General features: G+C 52.4%; 10 protein-coding genes and 1 non-coding gene across 11 annotated transcripts; 5 read left to right on the top strand and 6 right to left on the bottom strand.

Annotated features, from left to right (window-relative positions):
- Positions 1–8: 8 nt before the first annotated feature.
- BDW74DRAFT_153354 (multicopper oxidase) lies at positions 9–2,192 on the top strand. Its single transcript, XM_073724507.1, has 6 exons — positions 9–217; positions 271–326; positions 387–557; positions 622–792; positions 846–971; positions 1,036–2,192. Exons 1-6 carry the CDS (start codon positions 23–25, stop codon positions 2,138–2,140), a joined length of 1,824 nt encoding a protein of 607 aa, XP_073584006.1. The 5' UTR covers positions 9–22; the 3' UTR covers positions 2,141–2,192.
- Positions 2,193–2,246: 54 nt separating this feature from the next.
- On the bottom strand, positions 2,247–4,419 carry BDW74DRAFT_153353 (aldehyde dehydrogenase family protein). Its single transcript, XM_073724506.1, has 3 exons — positions 4,091–4,419; positions 3,835–4,016; positions 2,247–3,777 (listed from the first exon to the last, which is right to left on the bottom strand). The coding sequence occupies exons 1-3, from the start codon at positions 4,367–4,369 to the stop codon at positions 2,310–2,312; spliced, it is 1,929 nt and encodes a 642-aa protein (XP_073584005.1). The 5' UTR covers positions 4,370–4,419; the 3' UTR covers positions 2,247–2,309.
- Positions 4,420–4,688: 269 nt separating this feature from the next.
- On the bottom strand, positions 4,689–8,357 carry BDW74DRAFT_167956 (uncharacterized protein; the record flags this gene model as incomplete). Its single annotated transcript, XM_073726758.1, has 5 exons — positions 4,689–6,109; positions 6,413–6,416; positions 6,528–7,005; positions 7,061–8,201; positions 8,273–8,357. 5 exons carry the CDS (start codon positions 8,355–8,357, stop codon positions 4,689–4,691), a joined length of 3,129 nt encoding a protein of 1,042 aa, XP_073584004.1.
- Positions 8,358–9,212: 855 nt separating this feature from the next.
- BDW74DRAFT_153350 (uncharacterized protein) lies at positions 9,213–9,694 on the top strand. The gene has a single exon (XM_073724505.1). It carries the CDS (start codon positions 9,321–9,323, stop codon positions 9,579–9,581), a length of 261 nt encoding a protein of 86 aa, XP_073584003.1. The 5' UTR covers positions 9,213–9,320; the 3' UTR covers positions 9,582–9,694.
- BDW74DRAFT_185315 (DNA cytosine methyltransferase) lies at positions 9,213–11,713 on the top strand. Its single transcript, XM_073731025.1, has 2 exons — positions 9,213–10,980; positions 11,030–11,713. Exons 1-2 carry the CDS (start codon positions 9,626–9,628, stop codon positions 11,448–11,450), a joined length of 1,776 nt encoding a protein of 591 aa, XP_073584002.1. The 5' UTR covers positions 9,213–9,625; the 3' UTR covers positions 11,451–11,713.
- A 294-nt stretch (positions 11,714–12,007) lies between these two features.
- BDW74DRAFT_20997 (putative 2-methylcitrate dehydratase) lies at positions 12,008–14,023 on the top strand. The gene is made up of 4 exons (XM_073732206.1): positions 12,008–12,373; positions 12,440–13,217; positions 13,268–13,452; positions 13,500–14,023. Exons 1-4 carry the CDS (start codon positions 12,092–12,094, stop codon positions 13,932–13,934), a joined length of 1,680 nt encoding a protein of 559 aa, XP_073584001.1. The 5' UTR covers positions 12,008–12,091; the 3' UTR covers positions 13,935–14,023.
- A 209-nt stretch (positions 14,024–14,232) lies between these two features.
- BDW74DRAFT_t127 lies at positions 14,233–14,305 on the bottom strand. Its single transcript has one exon. It is a non-coding gene; the product is annotated as a tRNA-Lys (tRNA).
- A 217-nt stretch (positions 14,306–14,522) lies between these two features.
- On the bottom strand, positions 14,523–16,407 carry BDW74DRAFT_153340 (M20 family metallopeptidase). The gene is made up of 4 exons (XM_073724504.1): positions 16,001–16,407; positions 15,138–15,952; positions 14,954–15,087; positions 14,523–14,872 (listed from the first exon to the last, which is right to left on the bottom strand). The coding sequence occupies exons 1-4, from the start codon at positions 16,091–16,093 to the stop codon at positions 14,649–14,651; spliced, it is 1,266 nt and encodes a 421-aa protein (XP_073584000.1). The 5' UTR covers positions 16,094–16,407; the 3' UTR covers positions 14,523–14,648.
- A 212-nt stretch (positions 16,408–16,619) lies between these two features.
- fpaI (putative methionine aminopeptidase, type I) lies at positions 16,620–18,000 on the top strand (the record flags this gene model as incomplete). Its single annotated transcript, XM_073729163.1, has 5 exons — positions 16,620–16,751; positions 16,821–16,854; positions 16,908–17,221; positions 17,268–17,814; positions 17,879–18,000. The coding sequence occupies 5 exons, from the start codon at positions 16,620–16,622 to the stop codon at positions 17,998–18,000; spliced, it is 1,149 nt and encodes a 382-aa protein (XP_073583999.1).
- Positions 18,001–21,178: 3,178 nt separating this feature from the next.
- On the bottom strand, positions 21,179–21,947 carry BDW74DRAFT_20916 (RING finger protein). The gene has a single exon (XM_073732205.1). The coding sequence runs from the start codon at positions 21,824–21,826 to the stop codon at positions 21,326–21,328; it is 501 nt and encodes a 166-aa protein (XP_073583998.1). The 5' UTR covers positions 21,827–21,947; the 3' UTR covers positions 21,179–21,325.
- A 121-nt stretch (positions 21,948–22,068) lies between these two features.
- On the bottom strand, positions 22,069–22,651 carry BDW74DRAFT_178274 (uncharacterized protein; the record flags this gene model as incomplete). The annotated part of the gene is made up of 2 exons (XM_073729162.1): positions 22,069–22,264; positions 22,566–22,651. The coding sequence occupies 2 exons, from the start codon at positions 22,649–22,651 to the stop codon at positions 22,069–22,071; spliced, it is 282 nt and encodes a 93-aa protein (XP_073583997.1).
- Between the last annotated feature and the right edge of the window lie 973 nt (positions 22,652–23,624).

The following is a 23,624-nucleotide window of genomic DNA, read 5'->3' as shown; positions in this document are numbered from 1 at the left end:
CTGGTCCTCCAAGGATTCAGTCATGTACCTCCCCTCAGTTCTGTGCCCGCTGTTGGCGCTGAATTTCGGTCTTTCGCACGCGAAACTCGTCCGCGAGACTCTCGAGCTAACATGGGATTACGGATCTCCGAATGGCGGCTCGCCGCGCGAGATGATTTTCACGAACGGGGCGTATCCGGGTCCGGATTTGTTTTGGGATGAGGATGATGATATTGAGGTACAGCATGACCCTGACACCAATAACAAATCATGGAATTGACTTTCAAACAGGTCACTGTCATCAACAACCTCCCCTTTAATACCACCGTTCACTGGCATGGTATAGAGTGCGTACAATCTCTGCGCAAAATTATGCAATAACAGCTGCTCATACGTTTATATCGTAGAATGAAAGACACTCCTGAGGCGGACGGCGTTCCAGGTCTATCACAAGCACCAATTGAACCAGGTGAAACTTTTCTGTATAAGTTCAAGGCGTACCCTGCTGGTACATTCTGGTATCATTCGCATTTTAAGGGACTCGTGCAGGATGGGCAGGTGGGAGCGATGTATATCCGGTATGTCTGGCCAGGCTGCTTGTGTTATAAAAGGAAAAGCATTCAACTAATTATGGGTGTATAGTCGCAAACCACATGCCCCGCGTCCTTATGCCGCCATCACGGAAGATCCGAAAGAGTTAAAAGAACTCAAGTTTGCGGAAGACCATCCTAACCTCATGCTCGCTACGGATTGGACGTATCTCACCTCGGAAGAGTATCATAATGTTGAGATCGAGTCTGGCTATAACTTCTTGTAAGCCCGTTCCTTCTTTGTTAGACAACATGAACTAACTCTATTATCATCAGTTGCGTCGACAGCCTCCTTATCAACGGCCGGGGCTCGGTCTACTGCCCCGGATACCAATATCTCGAGGAAGTCAGCGACGATGGCTTGGCCGCTGTCCTCGAGGGCACCCATCTGACAGAGAAGGGGTGAGACTTCCTATTCTCATATACGATCTTGAATCTATCAATACTGATGCAACAATAATCACAGCTGCCTCCAGCCAGACCTCCACAACGTCCAAGGCGACTACGGCCCCTGGAACCTCTCTGCCGTCCCGACGGAGGCCGTCTTCAACTGCACACCCTCCACAATCGAGCCCCCTGTGATCTACGTCGACCCCGGTTTCAACGGCTGGGTAAGCTTGAACTTCATCGGCGGCACCGCTCAAAAGGCAATCACCTTCTCCGTCGACAACCACCCAATGTGGGTCTACGAAGTTGACGGCCAACTCGTCGAGCCACGCGAGGTCGAAATGGTTGGCGTATACTCCGGCGCTCGATACGCCGTGATGCTCAAGCTCGACCAAACGCCCGGCGAGTACGCAATCCGTATCGCAGTCAACGGCGGTGATCAGGTCATGAGCGTCTTCGCGATACTCGCGTACATCAACCAGGACTGTGTCAACACTACAGACGTCCCCAAGGCTGCTATTGGCCCATATACACAAGGATACATGAACTACGGCGGCGGCAACACGACCGCAGACGTGCGCCAGCTCCTTTTCACAGAGAACCTGCCTGCCTTCGGCGTGGACCCTCCACCTCCGTCCTCTGAGGTGTCGAAGACCCTCCACACAGCCATGCTCCGTATTAACAACTCGTACTCATGGTCACTGGGCAACGAAGTCCTCTACGAGCCCGAAATGACCTCATCAACACCCCTCCTCTTCGAATCAGATCCCCTCTCCGTAATCGCGCCCAAATACGTCCTCACCACCGACAACGGCACATGGGTCGACATCGTCCTCGAGATCATCGCCTCCGAAGCAGACCTCATCCACCCGCCCCATCCAATCCACAAGCACGGCAACAGGGCGTACATAATCGGCAGCGGAGTAGGGAAATTCAAATGGGACAATGTCAGCGCTGCGGAGGCAGAGATCCCTGACTCGTTCTGGGTCAATGAGAGTGCGGCGCTAAGAGATACGTTCGTCATGGACTTTTTTGATTCTAGGCTTATGGAGGGTGCTTGGATGGTTGTTCGGTATTTTGTTCAGGGGAAGTTCCCGAGTATTCTGCATTGCCATATTGTCTCGCATCAGGTTGGGGGCATGGCGTTGGCGTTGTTGGATGGGGTTGATGTTTGGGATGCTTAGGCTTGTTTATGCTATGAAGTACTAGGTGTCGATTGGGTAATGTTGAGATAAGCGTCGTAATAGCTAATGAAAATTCTTTTTGGCTTTCTGGATATGTATCGACATATACATTATTAAGTAGGTGAATTATTAAGTGTTATAATACAGATCTTGAAGGGCTCTAGGTGATTTACATATTTCCTAACAACCGGAAAATCCCCTTAACCCTACCGGCAAGGGTGATCTGATACCCCGTCTCAACAACGCCCTTACACATCTCAAACGCACCCTTTCCATTCTTCTTGTCCCCCTCGCCCTTATAGATCGGATAATCGACCCGCGGCGGGATTCTCGTCGCCATGAGTCTTGGGAACCGATCAACACAGACAGCCTTGATATTACTCACGCCCCTGAGCCCCTCTTCACCGGCGAACCGACCATACCCGGAGCCCTTTACGCCGCCGAAGGGAAGCTGCACGGCATAGTAGCTGCCGAAGTCGTTAACGGAAACCATGCCCGCCTTAATGTTCTTGACACATGCAGCGACGTCACGGCCGTTGTACCCGAAGACAGAGGCGCCGAGGGCGTACTCGGTGGAGTTTGCGATGGAGATTGCATCGGGCACGGAAGACGCGCGCATCATGAGGAAGACGGGGGCGAAGAGCTCGGTTTGCGCGATTTCCATGAAGGGCGTGACGTCGGCGAGGAGCGTCGGCGTGAAGTAGTGGCCGAGGGTGTGGGTGGGATGTTCAAAGCGCTGACCGCCAGCGATGAGGCGGGCGCCTTGGGAGACGGCGTCTTGGATGAGCGATTCGAGGCGGGAGAAGGAGGCCGGCGAGATCATGGCCCCTACGTCGGGGGCGCCGGGTTTCTGGTTAGTGTTGTTGAGCTTTGTGTCTAGGAGGATTGAGCCGAGGCGGAGGTTCTTGATGCGAGAGGAGACTGTATCGATGAGTTTGTCGTAGACGCCTGGCAGAGCGATAACGCGCTCTACGCCGATGCAGTTCTGGCCGGCGGATTGGAAGACGCCGCGCATGAGAACTGAGGCGATGGAGGTTACTTCGCTGATGGTTCGGCTGTCATCGAGAATGACCGAGGGGTCTTTGCCGCCCAGTTCGACCGTAACTGGTGTCAAGGCTTTTGCTGCGGACTCGCAGACCTTGTGCGCTACCGGGCGAGAGCCGATGAACGTAATCTGGGCGATTTCGGGGTGAGAAGTCAACTTGTCGGCGACCTTTGGCAGGCAGACGACGCTCTGGACGAGGTCCCGGGGATGACCACAGCTTTCCAGGGCTCCGCGGATGATATCCAGATAGTACATCGAAGACCAGGCAGTCTGTTCAGAGGGCTTCACCACAATTCCGTTACCCGCGAACATGGCGCTGATAACCGGCGAGATGAAGTTATGGAACGGGTAGTTCCATGAGACACATGCCGATACCACACCCAGGGGCTCGTAGGTAACCTGGTTCTTCTTGTACATCATAAGGAAGTTCGTAGGACGTGATTCCGGGCTCAGCGCCTTTTCACCGTGGTCAATTGTCCATTTCAGTTTCTCAGCCGTTACGAGCGTCTCGCCGAACGTTGCGTCAACTTTGGTCTTTCCGGAGTCCAAACAGGCGGCGATCACGATCTCGTCTTGGTGGTCCAGAATATATCTGCCAGAAGTCAATCCCTCCATCCGTAATCCACAAGGATGGGTGGCTGCAACTCACTTGAGCAAAGTCTTCAGCACACGTCGCCTTTCCGCGAAGGTGGTGGTGGCCCATTGTTCCTGCGCTTTTGTCGCTGCTTGTATGGCTCGATCAACGTCGTCCGCTGTCGCAGGCTTGATTCCGGTGCCGAGTACTCGTCCGTCCGCAGGGCAATAGCTCATGATCAGGTTCTCATTCCATTTCTACGCGTAGTAACATTAAGACATTAGTCTACCTTCTCACAATGCACGTATGAAGTCATGGCTGCGCTACTCACCCCGCGAACCTGCCCCTCAATGACCTTTCTCTCCTCGCTCCCTTCGGGGAGATCCTCCCATTTTGTTCCACTCCAGTCGGGGCTAATTTCAGGCGGATTAGGTATGGTAAACGACACAGGTGATTCCCGGCTACCTGCAATGAAGAGGTAGCCAAGGAGAATGGCGCTGAGCGAAAGGGCAACGATGCCGAGCGCGTGCGATTGATCCTGGAGTTGCTCCTGGGCGCGCTCTAGGAAGGGCAAAAGAGCCGGGGGTATATATGGAGCCAGGCACTCCATGTTGACGCGCACACAAGGGCAATTGACGAAGGGAGAAGGGCTTGTGTGAGGCCGGCGTTGGGGAGTCGCGGAGGTAAATAAAAGGTGGTCCGATCTTTGGATCTGCGCTCCGATGCGCCGGGCACGTGCCAGTCTTTTCTACAAGCTCAGGGGAAAGAAATCATTTCAATAGCGGGCTATATAAATATGATGCGAGAATGACAGATATTGTCGGCTGCTAGTGACTGGTATCTATAAGATGTTGCATAAGCGCATGCACCGGGCTGCGCAGATAGATTCCCTTCGTGGCCCCTAGTCGGAAATATATATTTAGGTAATGTCACTTTCTGGCTCTCTTACTTTTGGTATTTTCCGCTTCAATGGCACCTTTTCTCTTACCAGTCCTCGTCACGAGATGATCAATAACACACCCTTCGTCCCATCCAGCAGAAGACTGCCCGGTGATAGCCCGACAGCGCGGGCAAGACTTCCCATGGCGGATGAACAGCTGATGAAGCGAGTACTTCAGAAGATCTGGGATGCGCACCTCCAAATGACTAAAGGTCGTAATTTCTGTCGCCTTACCGGGAGGCACCCAGCCAAGCCACTTGCATATACGGAAGATGTGCGTGTCGACCGCGAAGCACGGCCTCTGCAGACAGAATAGCAAAACGCAGGCTGCCGTCTTAGGGCCGATCCCGGGATACTTGACGAGCTCGGTCATGACCTCTTCAGTAGGAAGACCGTGCAAGTGGTTCAGCGAGAGGAAGTTCTGGTCGGCGCATGCGATCTCATACTGCTTCTCGCCTTCGGACTTGTCGCTGAGTTGCTTGACGGTCTCAGACTTGGCTTCGTTGCCATCAATGGCTTCGGCTTCGCCCTTGACGAGAATATCCCTCCGCTCCTGGTTCTCTTTATATACCATGTCCAGTATAGCCTTTATATTCTTGCTCTTGTTATCAGCCAGTCCGCCGGACTTGATTGCCTCGAATACATCCTTAAGAGATGCCCGGCGAACAGCATCCCAGTTCACGCTGCCCTTGCCGATTCCATCGTCGAGGATACCGAACTTTTGCACGAGGCCATTGAACGCCATGGCGGAGTTCTTCCCCGTCGTTGCACCGCTAAGCAAAGTGCGAATTAGGGCATCCAGTACAGATGGGACTTCGCCGCAGCCAGTCACGGTCAACGAGGGTTCAGGAATGGTGGTTGGGGCAACGATTTCCCCATGTATAGATGACAGCAGTCTATTGACTTCTTCGCATTCTTCAGGCGTTGGACGAGCCCAGTCAGGGAAAGGTGTAACGCCAGGCGTTAGTCCATAGGGGTTTGCTTTCTTCGCCCTCGTCTTTTTTTCCTTAGATGGAGAATCTGCCAGTACTTCTGTAGCTTTGTCGACAGTTTCTTGGAGCTCATTTGCAAGGGCATCTACTCCCTCTTCTTTAATTTCCGTCCTGGGGATGCCATTCGCCACAGCATCGCTTTTAGGAAGTGTAGGCAATGAGCCGAGATTGTGGGGGAGTTCGTTCACATCGCTCAACTCTGGAACGATCGTTCTCTTCCTGTTGCCTTGTACCTTCTGTTTCTTCTGCGGTTGAATTGGTTTTGTCTGGATTTTTGGGCTAGACTGTCGTCGGGTGGCGGCACTTGAGCGAGTTATTCTTCTATAGATCTGAGACGCTGGCGAATCAAGCGCCGTGACTTGCATCTGAGGTGCAAATGCCTCGATTTCAGCAGCGAGCAGTGCGGCCTCTCGGGCTGCTATATAACGAACCATTGCAATGATGGTGTTCACGAGTAATGGGATGAGATGGTGGATGAAAAGTGATCTGTAGAACAATGACGCAAGCGGAACGCATCTCCGACTCCGGCCCCTGAGGCAAGCATGATCTGCCTACAGCAAGTAATTGAGGGTTCTAGTAGTTTGAATACCTTACTCAATATGATTCGGATAATTTTGAGGACATCTATTCATTGTTCTATGCGACAGACATCATGTCGAATATGTTCATCTCTAGTCATATCATTCGTTGGTACGGATATCGTCAAAAGGGCCTCCCTAACCTTTCTAGCCTTTACAAACTCCAAGACTCCGAATGTTAAAGAATATTTGGAAAATTGGAAATGACTAGTGGTGGTCGGCCATGTTATGAATGCTAATGTCCATGCGGTCCTTGACTTTTGGGGGCTCTTCCATCTCAAGAGGAGGAGGCTTGTTGGAGCCATAGACGCCAACTTGGGGTACCTCCGACTCAGCGGGGTTACCGGCAGGTATAAGATCGCCACTGCTGGACATCTTGACACCGTTGGCAGCAATTTGGAAATCCTTTTCGCTAGCAAACCCATGCGTAACGGCTTCCTTAGCACGATCAACCGCCTTGACCTTCCGGCCCTCACCACGGATCTTCTCAAGGTGGTCAAAATAGCCTTCTGAGACGGGGGTAACGTAGTTGCCGCAGAACACACCGACTTCGAAGTCGCGGGGGTGCTCCAGTCCGTTTTCTTGGGCTATTTCAGCACAGGCGCCCTTGAGATCGTCCAGCGTCTGGTAGATGACACTGTCGGCACCGATGTGCTTGGCAATGCTCTCAGCATCTCGGTTGTGGGCGACTAACTCATAAGGAGAGGCAAGGTCAATACCATAGATGTGGGCGTGACTGTCAGATGTTAGCAACCGGAAAAGATCAGAACGATGTGATAGGATGAACATACGTGATTTCGGGAGAGCAACTGGCGAAGTACACCTTCTTGGCACCAGCTTCGCGAGCCATTGTGACAATTTCCCGGCTAGTGGTTCCACGCACAATACTGTCGTCAACGAGAAGGACATTTCGGTCCTTGAACTCGGTCTGCATAGCATTGAGCTTGCGGCGGACACCCTTCTGCCGGGTCTTCTGTTCTGGCATGATGAAGGTACGGAAGACGTAGCGGTTCTTGACGAAACCTTGGCAGTAAGGCTTGTCGAGATACCGGGCAACGGCGGCAGCCGAGGTTGTCGATGTTTCCGGGATGGGGATGACAACGTCAATGTCCTTGACAACTTCAGGGCCAAGAGCCTTGAGAATCTTTGCGGCGAGGCGGTCACCCATACGTTGGCGACTGCGGTAGACGCTGATACCGTCGATGACGGAATCAGGACGAGCAAAGTAGACGTACTCAAAGATGTCAGGAGCATAAGCCTTGCGGGGAGCAACCTGACGGAAGACGGGCTGGCCGCCCTTCTCGATCAGAACAGCCTCACCAGGCTGGATATCACGGATATCCGTGAACCCAAGCTGGTGCAGAGCAACAGACTCGGACGCCATCATGTAGTCTGTACCGTGGCCATCGAGCGACTTCCGGGATCCAAGGACGAGGGGACGGATACCGTAGGAGTCACGAAAACCCAGGATACCGAAACCAGCGAGCATAGCTGTGCATGCCCAACCACCCTCGCACCTCTCATACATTCTGGTAAGGGCAGCAAAGACATCTTCCTGGTTGACACGCGCCTTCTTGGTCTCGCTCAGCTCATCGGCGAAGATGTTCAGCATCAACTCGCTGTCACTGTCGGTATTGATGTGACGGTGAGCCTCGAAATCAAGGTATCTCTTGAGCTCGGGGGCGTTGATGAGGTTTCCGTTGTGAGCGAGACAAATACCGTACGGACTGTTCACGTAGAAAGGCTGGGCCTCGGCATTTGCACTGCTCCCCGCAGTAGGATATCTCAAATGACCAATGCCCATGTAGCCTGGGAGGTCGGCCACCCTAGCGCCGTCCGAAAAGACCTTGGCGGCCATTCCGTTAGCCTTGAGCTGGAAGATGCGACCGCCTGCCGCGCATGTTGCAATTCCAGCAGCATCCTGACCACGATCTAAACAGGAGATAGGATCAGCCAACCGATCACTTCCGAAGTGTACGTTGCTAGTTTCATCTCAAACTCACGTTGTAAGAGGTACAGAGCCTCATGAAGGTCGATGGCGGCGGAGGAGGTCGGGTTCGCCTGGATCAATCCGATGATACCACACATCTTGACTCGCGAATCGGATTACTGCGGATCAATGTAATTGTCAGCAAGCGTGCGCCCAGCTCAAGCCAATGAAAAGAAAACGCAAAATATCGTAGTGGAATCAGCCCGGAAGGTGTCCGCAAAATGCTTAGGAAGTCTAACATCTATAAAATACGGAAAGATCATCATAGAAAAGGTGAAGGAGAATGCCCGAGAGCACAACATTCATACTTACAATGTGATATAGAGGGGTAAATCCTGAGCACAGCGTGTGGTGGGGTATGGTGGAAAAATCGAACTTGATGAAGGGAGCGACGTCGGAGCAAGTCTGCTAGGATGAAGGCATCAAGGGATGGATGATTGACACTGGAAGGGGGACCTGGACAGGATACGGCCCAAGGTCAGAGTCTCAAGACCACGGAGGGATTGGAGGAGCAAGAGAGCACATGGCTAAGAAGAGTCTTAGGAGCGAAGAAGGAGGAGAAGTCAAAAATTCATCTTTTTTCAATCCCATCTTCTCCGATTTTTTTTTCCGCTAAACCGCAAAAAGACGCGTGATCCAGGGCTTCGGCAGAAGATCGGAGCTTAGTCATTTCTTACACCTCAACCATAACTACAGCCAACCACAGTACTGGTAGTACTCCGGCAAGGATCGAAATATAGAAGTATTAATGAAGATAGATAGGTTTAGATTCAACAATAAGGTGGGTGAGAGTATCATTTTCTGCTCCTACGTCATATATGGAGAGATATGCAGTTTGTTGTTACATTTTACTCTTTGATCTTGACATGGACAATGGGGATGGCCTCACTTCATACTCAGTTGGGAACGTATTCAAAGCCAATATCAAATGGCAGTTACTTTGCTCTCTGCCTGAATAACAGTGCTTAGCCTTAAGTTACTGTATAGTCAACTATTACTTATTCGCTAGCCTGCCATCCAGTCCTATGGTTTGAAATGGCGACTCTACTCCGTTCGAGCGGATGTTTCCCTCACATCGAACAATGAATGTCTCATTCGCCTGCTGTCGATGTCTCAGAACCCTCTTACTACCTCTCTTCTCTCGCCCAAATAGTTTCTTCTTCTTCATTCCTCTCTATGCTTCCTCAACACTTCTACCTACCTATTGCCTTCTTGAACCTTCTCTTAGTGTATCTCATCTGAGCCGATCTTCTCTGAATATCTATCAGCATATCTTTCCTGTGTCCATCTTTGAGTTTACCGCTTCCCGGTTCATCATTTGACTGTCTGAGCTCTGGAAGCGTACCAACTGAGCACTCGCCTCTTCATGTCTTCCTCCTGTTTTCGTGACATGGACGCCTTCGAACGCTCCAACGTGATGGACGACAATGCTAGCGATAATAGTGATGCTAGCAGTGTTACCATAGACAACGACCCGAATCGCTTATACTTCTTGCGCGAAAGCCGTGGCACCACAACCCGCGAGTTCGTCGATCTCACGGCCGGCGAGACTATCCCCGATGGTGAATACGTCACCGATGAGTGCTTCGAGATCCTGCGCGACGATTGGCGTGCCTCTGCGCGTAGAGAAAACCGGTCTCTTTCACAAGAGCAACAAGAAAAAGGGTCCTTGAAAGAGGTCTGCTGCGATGCTGGGATAGTATACAAGCTGGGACAATCTGTGGAACTTCGTGACAACGAGTATCTCCGTATTGACTTTATTCGGCGAGATACATACGGCGAGATACTCTTTCGAGGCCGCCGACTGCTCAAGGCCAAGAAGCACGCAGGCACTTACATCCCAAGGTGGCGCGATGAGTTGGTCTGGATTGCATATAATACCGCGGAAGTCCCTCTCTCGGACGTACGACACATTGTGACGATCCACTTCACCAACCTCTGTCATATCGAGAAACACGGCCAAAAGAGCAAGGCTCCGAATGACTTCTTTTGCCGCTTGAAAGAGACTTTCCAAGGGGACACGACTTCGGTCGAATACCTAGCTTTCGAAGATGCTGATGAAAAGTTCCGCACAGAGCCTGCAACCTTGCGTCGCCGCTGGCGAGGGAAGACTGCTCCATTTGGTAGCGAAAACGTACCCGAACCTCGTGTACCGGTTGTTGTGCTAGATGATAGCGACGAAGACGACAATCAAGATTCGATACTAAATCAAAAGGTGCAGCGGAAGTATACTTTTGGCGACGGATTCTGCGGCGCCGGAGGTGTTTCGTGCGGTGCTGATGCTGCTGGCTTAGACATCAAATGGTCGTTCGATCTATCCCCGCACGCCACTGCGACTTACCGGTTGAACTTCCCAATGGTGGAGTGCGAAGAAAGCGATGTCTTCAGTTTCTTGACTAACGACGAGGACTTCCTGAGGGTTGACATCACCCATGGATCCCCACCATGTCAGACATTCTCGCCTGCTCATACCATTGAAGGGCCCAATGATGATGCTAATTCGGCATGCATATTCTCATGTGGAAACCTTATTCGTAAGGCGAGGCCGAGAATCCATACAATGGAGGAAACGAGTGGCCTTTTTGATAGACACCAAGGATGGTTCTTTGGTGTGATCTGTGACTTTATAGAGACGGGATACTCTGTTCGGTGGGCGCTTCTGAATTGCATGGAGTACGGAGTGCCACAATCTCGCAGGAGGCTGATTATTATTGCGTCGGGGTATGTTTGTTGAGAACTAGATAATACAACTTTGCTGACTGCGATCTAGGCCGGGCGAGGCTCTCCCGCGATTGCCCCAGCCTACTCATGGCCGGCCAAGTTCAGGCTTGCGCAATCTAACAACAATCAACCAGATGATTCGGAATATACCTCTTGGGACCCCCGATCACGATGTAGCAGGTGCACAACGACGGAACCGAAACCGAAGGGCCCCAGGCAACGCCAACCAGCAAGCTCGTACAATAACGTGCAGCGGAGGAGAAAATAACTATCATCCATCTGGACTTCGTGGCTTCACAAACAGGGAGTTCGCATGTTTGCAGACATTTCCCTTGGGCTTTCGGTTCGGACGCAGAGAAGTACGCAAGCAGATTGGCAATGCAGTGCCTCCAGTTTTAGCCAAGGCAATTTATAAAGAGATAATCCTATCACTGCAGGAAACAGACGAGCGTGAGCTGCGTGAGAATTAGTGATCGCCTATAGCACTTTGAACCACATGTGTTGCCGCGGGACTGAGATGCCGGCCGACCGTGGGACCCTCGGCGGAGCGATGAGAAGGCAGCAAAACAAACAGGGGTGGGTAGGTGAAATGTTATCAGCTAAGGGCAAGTGGTGGTAAAGAGTATCAGACATAATTCTCGTGCCAATTGAGTTGGTGGCAGGCCGGCAGCAGTTGGTTGAGCGTGGACGGGTCGGAATGGAGTCGTGGTGCGGGGTAAGGAGCGCAGTCCGGGGCAGCCGTTGAACAAGAGCCGAAAGCGCTACTTTCTTAGAGGAGACCACATAGAATGTATTCAACTCCAGGGTGCAAGACAGAGTGTTATGTTCCGAGATCGGATGGTAAAATCACCGCGTGTAACCGATAGAATAGCTACTGCGTGGTGTAATGCGGCTAAAGTGCCCGGCCCAGCGCAGCAACAAAAGCGAACGGCCTCGGCTGAGTCGGCGAGGAGGTCGGTCAACCGTCAATCCCTCCCTCTCAGGACTCAACCGACTCTTCTTTTCCCCCTTCTCCTCCCTTCCGGCCAGACAATTCATCTACTCTCCTTCCCCTTTTCACATCAATTGAGTATTACAACCTTCTTCCTATCTCAGTCCCTTTTTCACCAACATGTCTGCCTCTTCAGCGCTGAGACGGCTGACCCACAGGTCTCCCCGCAGTCTCCAGTCCCGCATCGCTTCGCTCTCCCGCACATCTTGTGGCCCCTCTTCCGTCCTCCTCAACTCATACAGAGCTTCATCACCAGCTTTAACTCGTGTCTCGAAATTCTCAACGATGACGTCCTTGCAATCCGCAGCTCCAATTCCTGCTTCTTCGCAGGTCGACTATGATCCTGAAATCAAGGATATGGCCGACTACATCCACAACTACAAGATCGACTCCGACCTCGCAGTATGAGCTCCCGATGAGAAGCACACTCCAAAAACACTTGGAACAACTATACTGATGATGGGACAGTTTGACACCGCCCGGCTGGTTCTCCTAGATACTCTTGGATGTGGTTTGGAAGCTCTAAAATTCAAGGAGTGTACCAAGCTTCTTGGTCCCGTTGTCGATGGCACCGTCGTTCCCAACGGTACCCGCGTCCCGGGTACTCCCTATCAATTGGACCCCGTGAATGGTGCGTTCAACATTGGTGCGATGATCCGTTGGCTCGACTACAACGACTGCTGGCTCGCTGCTGAGTGGGGCCATCCCTCTGACAACCTGGGCGGTATTCTCGCTGTCGCCGACTGGGCCTCTCGCACCAACCGTGCTGGTGGAAACATCGCTGGGGGTAAGATCTTCACAATCAAGGATGTTTTGGAGGCCATGATCAAAGCCCATGAGATCCAGGGTGTCCTCGCTCTGGAGAACTCCTACAACAGGGTTGGTCTGGACCACGTTGTCTTGGTCAAGGTCGCTACTACCGCTGTAGTGTCCAAGATGCTTGGCCTCAGTGAAAAGCAAACTGCCGACGCCATCACCCAGGCGTGGGTTGATGGCCAGAGTCTCCGTACTTACAGACACTCTCCCAACACCATGTCCAGGAAGTCCTGGGCTGCCGGTGACGCCTGCCAGCGCGCCGTCAACCTCGTCCTCAAGGTCCAGAAGGGCGAGGGTGGTCTTAAGACCGTCCTTTCCGCTCCTGTCTGGGGTTTCTATGATGTCCTGTTCAAGGGCAACAAGTTCAAGTTCCAGCGCCCATACGGCAGCTACGTCATGGAGAACGTTCTCTTCAAGGTCTCTTATCCCGGTACGTGACAAACTCAGCCATGAGTATGGATAGATGCTAAGATTCTCTAGCCGAGTTCCACTCCCAGACCGCCATTGAGGCTGCTGAAATCATTAACAAGAAGCTCGCGGAGTTGGGCAAGACCGCCAAGGATATCAAGGAGGTCACCAACCGTACTCACGAGGCGTGCATCCGCATCATCGACAAGCAATTCAAGGCTATGGACAACTTTGCGGACCGTGACCACTGCGTACAGGTATGACATAACAATAATAGAGATAGTACTATACTAATTGCGTGTAGTACATGGTCGCCACCATGCTCGTCTTCAACCGCCTGACAGCCAACGACTACGCCGATGGCTCTGAGGCCGCCACCTCTCCTCTGCTAGAGAACCTTCGCCAGCGCATCCGCTGTGTTGAGGACCCCAAGTTCACCCTGGACTACCACGACCCCAGCAAGCGTACCATCCCCAACGCTCTCACCGTCACTCTGAACGACGGCACCGTGCTCGACGAGGTGGTTGTCGAGGCACCTCTCGGCCACCGTCTGCGCCGTGACGAGGCCAAGCCCGAGATCCTGGACAAGTACCAGCGCCACCTCAAGGCGCACTTCGACCAGGCTCGCCTCAAGCAGCTCGTCGACCTCGGCAACAACAAGGCGGAGCTGGAGGACTACGAAGTCGACAAGTACGTCGACCTCTACGTCAAGGACAGCATTGTTGCTCCTGAGGCTTAGAGTTGATGTTATGCAAAATTAGATTTCTAGCGTGTATAATGAGTTCGAAGATAAAGATTAGCTGCATGGCAGATTAAGCATGTTAAAACACTTCCATTTCTATGAGTTTGGGCCACGACCTTGAACGAGAAGTTCCTGACGTAACCAGCTGGTGGTTCAGGCAGGATTTGAACTTTAATTCCAAGCCTTCATCAACACAACGTACAGTCAACACAACCTTCGTATCTGACACAGAAAGACGTCTTTGCCATCGCCAGATGGTATTCAAAATGGCGGGTCAAAAAATTGCAAAAAAAAAAGCCGAACGGGGGGGTCGAACCCCCAACCTTGAGATTAAGAGTCTCACGCTCTGCCGATTGAGCTAGCCCGGCTACTTATTAAAGAAGGGTTAATTAATTAATACTATATTCGCAAATTGCTAAAAGCACATCGTCAACCTGAAATCGAACCGCTATTGGTGGTTGTGGTCGTTTGCACTGGGTTGATATCATGCCAATAAGAAACTGTTTTTATGAATTTTGGTTCTTAGGCATCTAGTAACTGTGCTAGCTTAGTTGAGCCCTGTTTCCTCTAGCCAGAGCACTTTACTTACAAAAACACTTCTTATTCACAATTGAGACTAGATATATAAAACATCAAGCTCTCCGACAAAGTATATCCACCAAAGCTCGACCAACCGAGACAAACCTAAGCCCTAGAACATTTTGTCGCCATCTACGCCGACTCACCCCTCCTAAAGTCCTCCTCAACCTGCCGCGCAAACTCATCATCATCCAAAAAGTGGCACGCCGTAACGGCCATACCCGCCGCACATTTGATTGCCCGCTTGTATCCCTCCGCAGATCCGGCTCCTTCAGTGAACTCCGGCGTATGGTTACCGCCTTTGGCGGGGATGAAGAACATGCCGTGGAAGCCAGGGACGGCGTAGGATACGTTTCCTGCAGAAGGCTTGTTAAAAGAGAATTTTCGCCATGTGGAGATGGCAGGAGTTGATGTTAGAGGGAGGGTATGTGACGCACCCATATCCGTTGATGCGCTGCCGCCTGCACCTGGGGGCGCGGTGAGAAGGACATGCTGGCCCATTGCGCGCATTACGGAGACGTAGCTCTCGCAGATGGGTTCGTTGGATTTGACGTCTGCGTAGGAAAGGCCCCTAACAGCACATTAGTGCGTTTGACGGTGCGAGAATTGAAGAGCCCCTACCACTCAAACTTCACCTTACACCCTGTGGCAGTGGCAGCAGCCTCGAAGCACTTCACCACCCGCTCCGTTAGCGGCTTCAGAGTTGCCAGAGTTGGCGAGCGGATATAGTAGTCCACGCTTGCAGACCAGGGTATAATATTCGGTCTGTCGCCGCCATTGACTATCACCCCATGCACACGTTGAGTAGGCAGGATCTGCTGCCGGAGGAGCGAGATATTTACGTAGGCCGCGACAACGGCATCAAGAGCATTGACACCCTCCCAAGGCGCCGCAGCAGCATGCGCCGGTTTGCCGGTGAAGGCCACGCGGACTTTGTCGTTCGCCAGGAACCCACCCTCGGGTGCCTTCGCGAGACTCAGTAAGTTGGGCGATCTCAGCGACTGGACCGTGGGGTGAATCATAAGGCAAGCATTGACATCCTTGTATGCCCCGTTGTCGAGTAGACGGATCTTTCCACCGCCGGATTCCTCCGCTGGAGTGCCCAGTAGACGCACGGTATAGTTCAGCTCCTTGGGGGCAGCAACTGCCAGTGCCTCACAGGCCGCGATGAAAGCGGCTATAGAGCTGGTGGCGATAAGATTGTGGCCACATGCATGACCGACACCCGGAAGGGCATCGTATTCGGCGTTGAACGTTAGAACGCGGCCGCTGGAAGCGCCACCGTTGCCATGCTTGAATTCGACCTCGAATGATGTGTCTAGGCCGTATGCGTGGCGTCGAACAACATAGCTCTGCGGGCGAAGCGACTCGAAGAGCTCGCAGATGTTGTCATGCGCCTGGTGCTCGTCGTAGCCGAGCTCTGGGTTGGACCATATCTCTGGCTGTTAATGGAAGATCGCACCGAGGTACAGTGGCTGGCTTACTTTCTTGTTTATGGCCTGCAGCTCCTCATCGTATCTCCGAAGAGCTTCCTGAGCGGCTTTGATGTAGCGTAGCTGGGAAGCTGAAAGTTTCATTGTGCTGATCTGTGACCTACGGTATCAGCTGGATTTGGCTACTCAATGACAGGTCAATACGCTTGGAATTCGCTCACTACCGGCTAGAAGAATAAACACCAACTAAGTTGCCTTGCAGAGCACCTTGATGACCGTAGAAAAGATCAATGGAGCGTAGGAAGCAGTGTGGTGTGTAGCATGATGGTGACGTGGACCCCGCACAGAGTTGGAGTTGAGTTGGAGTCAATGACTCCTAGTGCGTGTTTAATGTTATCAAATCCATCTCGAACCATGGATTAGAAGGCCTCTATGAAGTGGATACCTGATAAACATGTAAATTGTAGAGGCTCAAGCATGGTGATGAGCGCCCCCGCCAAGATCAGCGGCGCAGCAGACAAGAGGTCACACGGCGCCTTTCCTTCCTTTCAACTGAGAATTAGCGCGTCCGCTTCTCGCCAGTGGAGGCAGCGACCGAAAACCACAACCAACGCAAGGGCTTCAATCATCGAAAAATATCCAACCGCATCAACAAAAAATTGCCGTTGCAATGACCGCCAGCAGAAAGTGTCTGGGAGCGGACTGCGAGAACGATGCGGGGGATCTGCAGTGTCCGACGTGCGTAAAGAGCGGCATCAAAGACAGCTATTTCTGCTCGCAGGACTGCTTTAAGAGGAACTGGGTTTGTTTCATCATCCCATCCCCAGCCATGGCCAGGCATTTGCGCCAATCTAGACTAACACGCATGTAGAGCGAACACAAGGCCCTTCACAAGACAAAAAATGGTAACTTCCGCTACAGACACTCCAAATCTAGACCATCTCTGATCGCGTTCCAGGCACCGGACTGTACAACCCTTTCCCCACATTTACCTTTCCAGGCACTATTCGACCACTCTACCCACTTTCTCCTATGCGCAAGGTCCCCAAGACGATCAAACATCCTGATTGGGCCGTGACCGGTATCCCCAAAGCCGAACAACGCTTGAGCAGGACGAAGATTGATATCCTCGACGCCAAGGGGCAGGAGGCGATGCGCAAAGTGTGCAGACTGGCCAGAGAAGTACTGGATATCACTGCTGCCGCGATCAAGCCGGGAGTTACTACAGATTATCTGGACGAGATCTGCCACAGAGCGTGCGTAGAGCGAGAGGTGAGGTCAACCCTTCCGGCCATGGTCCGTTTCTAAACCTTGACAGTCATATCCCTCGCCCTTGAACTACAACCACTTTCCGAAATCACTGTGCACTTCCGTCAACGAAGTTGTTTGCCACGGAATACCCGACCAGCGCATCCTCCTCGACGGGGACATTATCAATCTCGATATCTCGTTATACCACGGGGGTTACCACGCCGATGTCAATGAGACATACTACGTGGGTGATCGAGCGCTAGCAGACCCGGACTCAGTAAGGGTTATCGAAACAACACGTGAATGCGTGGATAAGGCAATTGAGCTCGTAAAACCCGGGACTCCTATCCGAGAGTTTGGCCGCGTTATTGAGAAGCATGCGAAGTCCAAAAACCTCAAGGTTGTCACAACCTGGGGTGGCCACGGGATTAATACCGAATTCCACCCTCCACCATGGATACCTCATTACAGCAAGAACAAAGCTGTGGGAGTATGTAAAGCCGGTATGACTTTCACCATTGAGCCTATCCTTGCGCTGGGAAGTTCTCGGGAGATATATTGGCCGGATGACTGGACGAATGTAACTGTCGACGGTAAACGGACTGCCCAATTTGGTGCGTACAACACTTCTCAACATCCTCCCATGGTCTAGTTGACTGCTCACTAACATGTGTATAGAACACACCTTGCTCGTCACGGAAACCGGAGTTGAGGTTCTGACAGCGCGAAATGAGAACTCACCCGGGGGCCCTGTGGTGTTGCCGATTTCGACCACGGACGGGGCACTAGAAACTGCCTGACCGTACGCCGAATGTGTAACACGCTCGTTAATGGTCCCCAGTCATTGACCCGACAAAGCAGGTATAAGGCAGGGGAGACCTGCAACCTCTTCTGTGATCTGAATTGACGACGCGATACCTTCAATGTAGCAGCAATATAGCAGCCAATCGAGCCTGATTCAACACCCTCGCTTCGAAACCTAGTCATGTACCTACTCACTTACCTTGTGCTTGTCGTTCCACGGCTCCTGGCGGAATGAAGATATCTGCTCGACGGAAACCCTAGAGCTCGTTGGTGTGTTCTCAGTATGCCCTGGCTCATTTCTCCTTGACCTCAGGCTTTGCTCACCCTAGGTTTGAGACCGCAAGTCGCAAGCAAGGTAAGATGGTTCTGTGAATGATTTACCTGCGTTTGTCTATGCAGGACTGCTTGGGAAACCGGGCCTCAGCATCGAATTTAAACGCATCAGATTCCGTTTTGCTAGCCGAAAACTGCCCCGTGGCAAGAAACCACGATTATAACGTGGCCCAAGCAGAAAATCCGGAGGAACTGGGGATTCTCGTCGGCAATTTTGCGAGGGGCATGATCGAGGCTAACGCTCTCTTTGATGATACTACTCGTCTTAGAGATGACCAAGTCAAGCATTTCATTTGGTCGTCCTATCAGCTGTGACTGAAAAAGCAGCCATGTTACGCTCTCGGGGAATCACAACTCTAGACGCCATACAATTGTCCCTAGGACATCCTGCGATAGTTCTCATGAGCTGTGACCTCCGAGTTATGGGTGATATCACAGTCAACCCTAGACCTCGGTCTGTATCAGCGGCCCAATGTCAAGGCTCTGGATTTTGTCAGTATCCGCATCCCTATGAGTACTCCTACCAATGGTAGTGATATCTACGCTAAAGCTCCGCGCCTATTTAGAGCCCGAGCATGATGGGGACCGCCAAACAACTAGGGTTATTCAGTCTGTGCTAGACTGCTGGTCGACGGCGGACCTGGCCAATAGCAGCCTTTGCAACAATCAGGATTTCCTCATACCGCGGCTTTTGGTCGGCTTCTAACAATGATAGTCAGGGCATCAAGTGTTTGCGCTTGACACTGGCCCCCTTTCAACGACGAACCGTGGTCATGGGCAATTGAAAGAACCCTGCTAAATCTCGTGTTGACTTAAAATGATAGAGAAACGAGTGGTGGAGCAGTCGCCGCCCTAATCCCTAGACGAAGGATGAGGAGACCCTAGATAGAAATTGCCTGGACAACTAGATGAATTGGTAGTTCCAGACCGACAGGCCGCAGAGGTGAATGACTGGAAAGACGTCCGGCAAAGCGGTCCGCGAAGGATTGTCGTGAATCACAACCTCAGACAGCTCACATCTCTACCTGCACGCAGCTGCAATATATCCCTGCTGCGCCGGAAGAAACCTTGACACACCTAGGACGAGCGTCGATTTCGCCCGTTGATGCAGTCAGCACTACAGTGGTTGCAGGATATGGAAGTCGCGTGACGGCAACAATTTGTCGGGCATCACTTACCTTGTATACATATGGAGTACTTCCGGTAATTCAGTTCCTACCCTTGCTTCTGTAATAGCCTGAAACAGGATGCAGACAGCCCAGCCTATCCCGCACCGTCGCCTGGCGCGGCTGTTTAATCGCATTGAGGGTTCTAGATCTGGCCTGGAAATCTCTCTAAGCAGGGCAGCCAGCACCCGACCCTCCGCATATATTGGCGCTTCACTCGCAGGAACTGACAGAACCGCCACCCCGGATTGGCTGCCAATACGCGGGCGGCTGCAGGAGCTCGGACATCCAGACCTACCCAGTTCATCGATTGGGTAAACCGATCCCGAGCATCACTCGAGCTGTGCTGTATTTGCATTTGGACTGAAACGCCCGAGCGTCTGCACCACGTCTTCCGCAAGAAGAATCTCGGAAACGAAGAAAATCCCTCACCTCATGTACGGGGAGATCGGCACCCGGCAGAATGCGAAGCGTCAAGACCGTCCGAAAATGCGGTCAGGAACTGAACGTGGGGGTCCGGCATTGGAGTCAAGTACGGAGTTGGAACTAGAACCTGCATATGGAGTACCGTAGTCGCAGCCCGACAAGGCGCCGAACTACCGTTCAGGGTTGACTACTCCATACATCGCACGCTACGGTATACTATCCATCTTTGCAACTCCAGACCAGGCCAGGGTCAACTCTCATCCTTCATCTCCACATTTCGATGGAACGGGCGGACAAATGCCGCGAAGTTCACTCATAGCAACTTAGCAATCATTCCGGAGAAGCCATCACATGGGCTCAATTGAACTACTCTACGAATCCTTCTTTCCACGCAAAACCAGATAAGAAGCAAACATACCTCCACGACCAACCCCGGACCCGAATCCGGACCCTAATCATGCACGTCCTGAAGAATGAATCGCCATCTCACCCGCAGAGCCCAGTCCAGGCCAGACTCTGGGGGCCAGATCGGCTGGACCTGCCCGAGCCAGCATCAGATCAAACCGTCAAATTATTCGCTCCACGAAACAGAATCTCATTCTACCCCACGGGCACCGTCCCCGAAGATCAAGCGGACCGGGGTATCCCGAGATCAAAAGACAGATTCATGAATATCAATTTGATAGCCGGCATATCAAACAAATATAGATAGGGCTACCCGATTTGCCACCTATCTACCGTAAACAACATCCGAGCCCCGAACAAAGTCCGACTTCTACTCGTATATCTCAGCATATACGGGATAGTGCCAACTTCTAAGAATAACCGCCATCTATCTCCTCGGAACGCAGGATGGCCAAGATACTAAACCGCCAACCCAAGAGCCGATGATGTGGTAGGCCACTTCGTCGCTGTGGGGTTGGGACCGATGATGTCGTTGTCCATGGGTCGAGGTCTTGGCTAACTCAATGCTCTCTGGGTCCGTCTTCCATGGTTCATTGGGAGACGGAGGTGGGATGGATTCGGGGACACCGTGAGGTTTCATTGCCAACGCCATGTGCCCAGTCGTAGCTATTGACGGACATGGGCGATTCTGTTTCATGAAGCTATCCAATCTTTACGATGTACCTCATGTGTACTCCGTAGTCTGTCGATCTACTGCTCAACGGCACGGCACACTCAACAAAAAAGAAACGTAATCGAGACGAAACGCCAAGTCCGGGGCCAGCCCAGCCAGGCTCGCCAAGGCACCAGCATTTCATTCCACTTTCCCTATCTGGTATCTACACCAACGCTCCACTTCCCTATCCAGTTCCCCATCGCAGAGAAAAGTGTAAACTGGGGACTATCTGACAGGTCGCAGTTATCATGCACGATTAAGAGATATCAAGAGATATCAAGAGATATCAAGAACATCCTTACACATCGGGCACCGATACTCCTCACCAACCCGTCTGTATTCGAACCACGACGCAAGACAGTGAGTGTGGAAGACGTGGCTGCATCTAGTGAGGATCAGCACGCCGCTGAACGAGTGTGAATTCGGGTCTGGGGTATTAGTGCTCGTCTCGGGAGGGATAGCGCGAGAGCTCGAGCTTGGGCCTCGCTTTGACCGGGTGCGGAAGTCGTCATTAACGTTGTTATCATTTGTTTGTGTTGATGATATGCAGTATTCGGAATGCGGATGTAGATGGGAATTTGATAGGTGTGCTTCTTCGGGAACACGGAGCGATATCTGACTCCGAAGCCGGCTGTAACGCTCGCTCTGTATAGTGGAGCTGGAAATTGAAGCCGATAAGGCAGACCCAGACTGCGAGCGCGAGCCAGGTGCAGGGGCAGGCGCAAGCAGGGCCGTCAGACAAATGGGGCTAGAGAAAAGGAAAGCGTCAGCCTGCATGGGACGATTCTGGATTCCGGACTGTGATCAACGGCCGTCGGTACCACAACACCATGACATAGCGCGGATCAGCGCTGGGAAAGAGGGGGATCAGTCCGAACTCGTTTAACGCAGGAGTGCCAAGGCGCCCTAAGGCCAGCCCTGTCCCCGCTTCTAGAATTGGGGGCGCCAAGGGCACCGGGCGCGATATGTGATATGATATGATATGATGTTGCACTGGAATCGAAACTGGGGCTAGCTGCTTACCATGACTCGCCTGCGTATCGCTCAAGGGTATCGTTATCGGGTGTTTGTGTTTGTGCTTGCGATGGATGTCGACGCTGCTGCTCCAACCATCTCTGCACGGAGACCTGGCGCATACAGCCGTTGGCATGGAGGGCTGCGAGTTCGTTTGCGTGTCGCTGTGCTGCGCGTCGACGGTGTCGGCGCATAATGACGCTGCATGTTTGTGTCTGGTCAGTATAACGCATGTCGCGTGCTCCAGGGACAAGACAGGGGGGCTGGGGTACGGGCCAGTATGATGTGATGTGATGTGATCGGTTCCGATGGGCCAGGCTAGCTAGGCCTGGCCTGGTACCGAAAGCCATGGAATATTCCGTGGTGCGACAGGGGTGGGCATGAGAAGGATTTGGAGGGGTAGGGAGAGGGGCAGACGGGTTACGGAGTCGATCCATCGACTGGGACTTCCAATGGCAATGCATTAGGCTGAAGATAGCAGGATGAAAACAAAAAAACGTACATCGGCAGTACACTAATGGCACCAAACAGCACCACAGCACCAATGATGACGGCGATCAGATTCTTGCTGGTCGCATTTCCGGCCATAATGTCGTGCGTGCGTGCCCTAGTCCGTAGTCCGGAGAGCGAGGCCGACGGGCGCGGGCGAGATGCAAGATACGAAAACGACTGCGACTAGCAAAGCGACATATCCAATAGAATAGTGCAATACAACGTGGGGGGAAAGGTCGGGTAAACCGGCTAGAAAGCAAGTGCGTTCGCATCTGACGCTGGGTCGAGACTGAGACGCCCTGGTAGTAATCGGATCCCTATAGTGGGGGGCAGCGTCCATTCACGGGGGTTCTTCCTGGGATGCAGGACCGTTTTGAAGGGCCACTGGGCTGGTTTTAGGCCTTGCCACCCTTTCTCAAACCCCTCAAGGCTGCAGGCAGCCAAGGTGCGTCCCAAGAGGGCCAATCCTAGGCGCTGAATCTCCCAGGCTGGTGCAGCGTGCGCCGAGTGCCAAGCCTCCCGCGCTGCTCTTGGCCCTCCGCCAGACCCACACCCGCTATCGACGAATCACAGACCCCAGGCGGCCTGTCGCTACCGCTGGTTCGCTTAGAGGCGCAGGTGCCAAGAGCTGGGGACCTCACGTGGGCTGGCTCGAGTCGTATGCGTCATCGGCGGCGTGCCTCAGAACTCGCAGCAGAGTCTCCAATGCGAAGAATACCAAGGCTTGGCGTCGCTCAGATCCGGGTTCCATGGTGGAGAGTCTGTGTATCGGAGTATCGCCTCAGCGGCGTCGTTGTAGCTGTCGTCATACCAGATTTAGAGTTAAATAGAACTCGGTCGCCCACGTTCTCGGAGTATTCTTGCACGGTAGAATCTAGACTCTAGATCTTCAATCCATTGCTATCAAATCAGTCAAGACGGAGCCGGGCACAGTCCTTCTTGTGTATGGACTCGCATTCCTTGGATGACACAATCTATATGGAGCCTCCCTAAGTGAACGCACCATAGTAGAATAAGTCAGCTCAATCAATAACAATAACTTCGAATCACAAATCAACAACACGAACAA

The sequence above is a fragment of the Aspergillus multicolor genome, assembly GCF_047715735.1.
Source record: "Aspergillus multicolor strain CBS 133.54 unplaced genomic scaffold BDW74scaffold_12, whole genome shotgun sequence".
Lineage (NCBI taxonomy): Eukaryota > Fungi > Ascomycota > Eurotiomycetes > Eurotiales > Aspergillaceae > Aspergillus > Aspergillus multicolor.
Note: the sequence above shows the minus strand (reverse complement) of the source record. Positions and strands in the feature narration are given on the sequence as shown.